At 61.0% G+C, this 5,324-nt stretch overlaps 1 protein-coding gene across 1 annotated transcript in view; it reads right to left on the bottom strand.

Annotated features, from left to right (window-relative positions):
• The window catches only part of LOC104131289 (diacylglycerol kinase beta-like), an 18,019-nt gene extending 15,465 nt beyond the window's left edge, over positions 1–2,554 (bottom strand). Inside the window, 2 exon segments of the mRNA XM_009644448.1 lie at positions 3–79; positions 2,488–2,554. Coding sequence (XP_009642743.1) covers positions 3–79; positions 2,488–2,554 — 144 coding nt within the window.
• Positions 2,555–5,324: the final 2,770 nt, after the last annotated feature.

The raw sequence follows: 5,324 nt of genomic DNA, 5'->3' as shown, positions 1-5,324 counted from the left end.
ACCTGTTCAGGGTTGTACCTCGAGAGGATGCCATCGCCGTGGAACTCCTCCAGGACATCCTTGAGCTTCTTGGAGGAGTCTGGGGAGACAAAGGCATTGCCCTGACCATGGTGCCAGCAAGCCTCCCTTGCTGTTAGACCAGTGTTCAGAGTGGTAGAAACGAGTTTAGCTGCTGGATATAGCATTTCTGGTCCCCTCCGTGCCTGGGAAGGGGCCACCTGTGCCCCGTACCCCCACTGGAGCACAGGGTCCTGCTTGCCGGCAGGGATGGGTCCTCTTCCCCCTCCCTATATGAAAATAGATGCAGACCCAAAGCAAAGCCACGGTGCTGGGCAAGGAAAGCCCGGACCGCTCCCTGGTGGCGATGCTGAGTGCAGAGCCTGGCCGTCCCGGCCCCGGCCCCTCTGCACGGGCCTTGCTTGGGAGGTGGCCCCTGGCACCCCCCCGGCAGCCCGAGCTGGCCCTGGACCCTGCTCTGGGATGCTCATCAGCATCTCCAGGAGGTACCTGGAGGCAGAAGCAGAATTGCTCCATGCAAACTTCCACACAAACAGTAAATGGCCCGCGAGCTTCCCTGGTTGGGCGTCCTCAGGGCTGGAGTGTCTGGAGGGACATTGGTCCTTCCGGAATCGAAAAAATAAGGGAAAAACGGGAAAAAAGACCAAGGGGGGATGAAGGTTAAGCCCTGACCTTCAGACACGTATCTCTGGGCCTGTCCAGTCCAAAGGCTCTCGTGCCAGCCCTGTTAATTACTGTGAAATCCTCTCTCCAAGCAGGGGGGTTGTGCTGGCTCCTGCTGAGGACAGAGCTGGGTGCAGGGCCACGACTCTCCGGGATGCCTGGAGCAGGTCCGGGTGTGCCAGAGCACAACCAGAGGCCAGCGCACGCCCGAGGAGGGGGCTCCTGACCCCAGGGCTGGGGAGGACCCCTGAGCTCCGCTCCCTGGCCTGCTGCCAGCCCACCCACCCAGGGAGGAGGCACCTTGCCTGTGCTGCAGCCTTGCTTGCCAAGCTTCAACTAAGGAAGCAAAGACGCTGGACGTGTGCATTCCCAAGCTCGGCATTACAGATGGCGTTTCACGGTCTGTGACTCAAGGAAGCGGAGCCTGTTCTCCGAAGAGGCGGGATGAGACGCAGACAGCGATGCTGCGCCCCCCTCTGCCCGCAGCCCTGCCTGAGATGACGGGCAGGCAGGCGGGGGGCTGGGGGCAGCTTGCCCTGGGCTGTTTGGACGGGGAGACTGTGGCGGCGGGGGGCGGGGGGCAGCTTGCCCTGGGCTGTTTGGACGGGGAGACTGTGGCTCCCTGGGTGGTCAGCCCTCACCCAGTTCACCCCGCACCGTGATGTGCAGCAGCCCTGGGGGGGTCCCGGGGTCCCCTTTGGCTCCCAGGTCCTCTCCCACGCTGCCACAGGAGCCTGCTCACCCTGGGGCCATGCTACCCCTGAAAAGCAATGCTCTGAGATTTTAAACCCCTTCCTTCTCCCTTCATCTGGGGGTCCTGGCTGGGCTTTCCTGCCCACCCTGCCCTGCTCCCCGAGCCTCCCTGGGCTGCTCTGCCTCTCCATCGCCCCCACAAGGACCACTCCCCACGCTGGCTCTCCGGCAGGTAGGACCTCCAGGGCCTGGTTTTGGACCCCCCGGTGCCGCTGCCAACCTCCTCTCCTCGGCAGGAGCTTGCAGGAGAGGGCTGCTCTGCAAAGTAAAATCACTGCAGTGGTTGGCAACCCGAGGCGAGCCACGGAGCAGCTCCGCGCGCGTGTTTAGGAAAAGCCAGGCTGCTTTCCTCGCTGGCATTTCGCTTCGCTAACGAACGTGGGAGCCGGCCGCCTCCGGAGGGACCAAGCTGTGCTCACGCGTGCATCCCCCAAAGCAGGAGGGGACTCTTGCTCAGCTAAACCCTCTCAGGTGTGCAGGCACGGGGACTCCTCTGCCATGCCCCACCAGCCAGTGCTGGGGGTCGGGGACCTTCCCAGCCTCCCCATCCAAAACCTAAGCAGTCATCCAGTTCTCCAGGAGGACACCGAGGATGGGTCGGACACCAGTCCGGCACAGATCATCAGGACTTCTGAAACCCCTCTCCCTGTCCTGGGGGCGTGCAGGGGGTGCGGGGTACTCACAGTCCGTGTACTGCTGGAGCTGGGCAAACTCGGCGGGGCTGGGTGATTTCGCTTCGCTAACGAACGTGGGAGCCGGCCGCCTCCGGAGGGACCAAGCTGTGCTCACGCGTGCATCCCCCAAAGCAGGAGGGGACTCTTGCTCAGCTAAACCCTCTCAGGTGTGCAGGCACGGGGACTCCTCTGCCATGCCCCACCAGCCAGTGCTGGGGGTCGGGGACCTTCCCAGCCTCCCCATCCAAAACCTAAGCAGTCATCCAGTTCTCCAGGAGGACACCGAGGATGGGTCGGACACCAGTCCGGCACAGATCATCAGGACTTCTGAAACCCCTCTCCCTGTCCTGGGGGCGTGCAGGGGGTGCGGGGTACTCACAGTCCGTGTACTGCTGGAGCTGGGCAAACTCGGCGGGGCTGAGTGAGATCCAGCCGCCATCACTCATCTTCGGGAGGCAGAACCCCCTGGGGTGGGCCACGAGCTGCTGCGCTCCCCGCGCCGGGCTTGGTGCCGCAGGTCCCGGCTGGCCGCTTGGTCACATCAGCACCGTGAGGGGCTCGGGGGGCTCTGGACCGTCTGGCACCATCCTGCTGAGCCCAGGGGTGGCAAACCCCAGAGCCAGGAGCAGCCGCTCAGCACTGTCCTCCCTAGAGCAGGGACAGAAAGAGAGGAGGAAGTCAGCGGCTGCCCCAGGAGAAAGGCGCTTGTCGCCTTATTTACCCCCAGGATTTTCCAGGGGATCCCAGTGTGATTGGAGCAGAAGGAAGGACACAATTAATTAGGGAAGACGCAGTGCCCAGAGGCAGGGGATCCAAATGAGTGGAAACTCCCAGCTTGTGCCTCTGTCTCCAGAGCTGGTGACTAGCTCTGCCGCCAAGAGTTACCGTAAATGAAAATTCATGTCCAAAATTTGGGTGAGAGGGAACCTGTTCAGGCTGGAAAAACCCATGCCACAGAGGAAAGCCAGGAGCCCTCCGACCAAGCAGCCCTCTCCAGCCCACCCATTTGCAGGCTCCAAAATCAATTCGCTGCTTTGCTTAACCGAACCGGTCACGGGGGACAGGGCAGCTTCCCGAGGAGGCGGCTGCTCTTCAAGGGGCAGATGAGAGCAATTTGATGTCAATTTTAGGGCCCTCTCCTTGCTAAATGTTGGCTCCCGGTTTCCACCAGCCTGAGCTGACAGACTGGAGAAAGCGGAGCACGGTTGAACTGGGAAAGGCCACGCAATTTGGGGCGATGCTCGGGGAGCACCCACACCCCTGCAGCTGGCTGGGCTTTTTTTCTTTCTTTACTAATGTTATTTTGGCTTTAACTCCGCCCACCGCAAGTACTCCGGGGCAAGAGGTGGCCGAGGGCAAAGCCCCGTGCTGACAGAGGAGGGAGCACCGCAAACCCCTCCTTGGTCCCACTGGGAGGACGGTGACTGCTGAGCAAGCCCCACAGGGCTCAGCACCCACCTGGATGGATGACAGAGGGCTTTCCAGATGCGGGCAGTGACTGCACATCTGGAGAGAAGCCCACCAAACCCCGGGCACACATTTGCTGGAGTTAAATGCCACAGCCGTGCTTTGTCGCACTCGGCCCCTTCCTCCTAAGGGTGGCCGGGAGCTGCAGCCCCGAGCACACCCGGCTTCGCTGAGGGGGAGCTGCTCCAGCCCTGGCCACGTGGGGCCGGCCGGTGGGCAGCGGGGCAAATTTTTTTGCCTTGGGGCAAATTTTGCTAGGTATGAAGCCATGCCCTGCCAGGGATGCTGCTGCCTGAGGATAATCTCCAAGAGCTGGGCAGACACTGCTGCCCAAAACCGCTCCTGCCCCCTCCCCTGTGGCTCTCCCTTCCCTCTGTTAGCAGGGGGCAGCCCTGGGGGGCACAGCCGCTCGGTCTCTTGGCCTCGGCAATCCTGTCCCGTGGCCCAGGGCTTCCATCCCATGGCCAGGGCCTTCCATCCTGTGGCCAGGGGCTTCTTGGCTACCACCCAGTGTGGCTCGGAGGCTGCCAGCAGCACAGCAGGGGCTGAGCTGGCAGGGGGTTGGGGACACCCCCCCTCGCCCCGAGATGCTCCTGCCCGGGGCGGCTGCCCCAGGGCTGGGGGTGCCAATGCCACGTGCCCGCACTGCTCTGCCCTCAGGGCACTTGTGTGGGGACAACGCAGAGCCCCAAGGGAAATGTCACCCCTGCACCCTCGCCAGGGCTGGCAACTCACCTCCAGCCAGCAGCTGGCCCAGCTCATCCCGGCGTCTCTTTGTCCCCACACCACCACCTGGGGACAGGTCGGACACAACAGTTTTAGGGCTAAAAATAAACCACCCAACGCCTTCCCACACTGGCACTGGTTTTCTGGGGATCTTCATCTCGGGGCAAGGACAAGCGGGAATGGGGTGTTTGCACCTTTCCAGGATGAAGGGTTTGTCCCGAGGTATTGCTGAGGCTGGTTCAGAAGAACTCAGTCTGCAAGAAGCCCCCCAGGAGCGCACACAGGCTTGCTGCTTCCTGGCAAATGAGACATTTGGTTTGACCGGAGCCTATTTTTTATCCTGAATTTATACAAGGAGAGGCTGGGAGAGCAGAAGAAAAGGCGTGGGGGGGGACCTGGCTGGCTCCAGCTGCCCGAAGGAGTCCAGGTGCACTGAGCCCTCCCGCACCGGACGGCAGCAAAAATATCCCTCGCTTCTTTTACCAGCAGGTTACCGCGTGGCACAAAGCAACAGAGGGAAAGCAAAGCGGAGCTAATTGGTCCATCCCAAGGGGCTTTCCCCCAGCAATTGCTGGAATAACAAATGCCACTTCTGGCACGTCAGCCTTGGATTTCAGGAAGGGCAGGAAAAAACCTCCTTAGGAATCCAGCTGCTGCTCGTTTGGCCGCCCTCTGAATTGTCAGCAGCAAATTATGTTCTATTAAATCAAATTTGCCTCTCTCTAAAAATAGCTCCCCTACTAGCATTACAAATAACACCGGATTACCCTGCCTGAAAGCGGTCCAGGTGCACTGAGCCCTCCCGCACCGGACGGCAGCAAAAATATCCCTCGCTTCTTTTACCAGCAGGTTACCGCATGGCACAAAGCAACAGAGGGAAAGCAAAGCGGAGCTAATTGGTCCATCCCAAGGGGCTTTCCCCCAGCAATTGCTGGAATAACAAATGCCACTTCTGGCACGTCAGCCTTGGATTTCAGGAAGGGCAGGAAAAAACCTCCTTAGGAATCCAGCTGCGTTTGGCCG

This window comes from Egretta garzetta, unplaced genomic scaffold, assembly GCF_000687185.1.
Source record: "Egretta garzetta isolate BGI_Z169 unplaced genomic scaffold, ASM68718v1 scaffold448, whole genome shotgun sequence".
In the NCBI taxonomy this organism is placed as follows: domain Eukaryota; kingdom Metazoa; phylum Chordata; class Aves; order Pelecaniformes; family Ardeidae; genus Egretta; species Egretta garzetta.
Note: the sequence above shows the minus strand (reverse complement) of the source record. Positions and strands in the feature narration are given on the sequence as shown.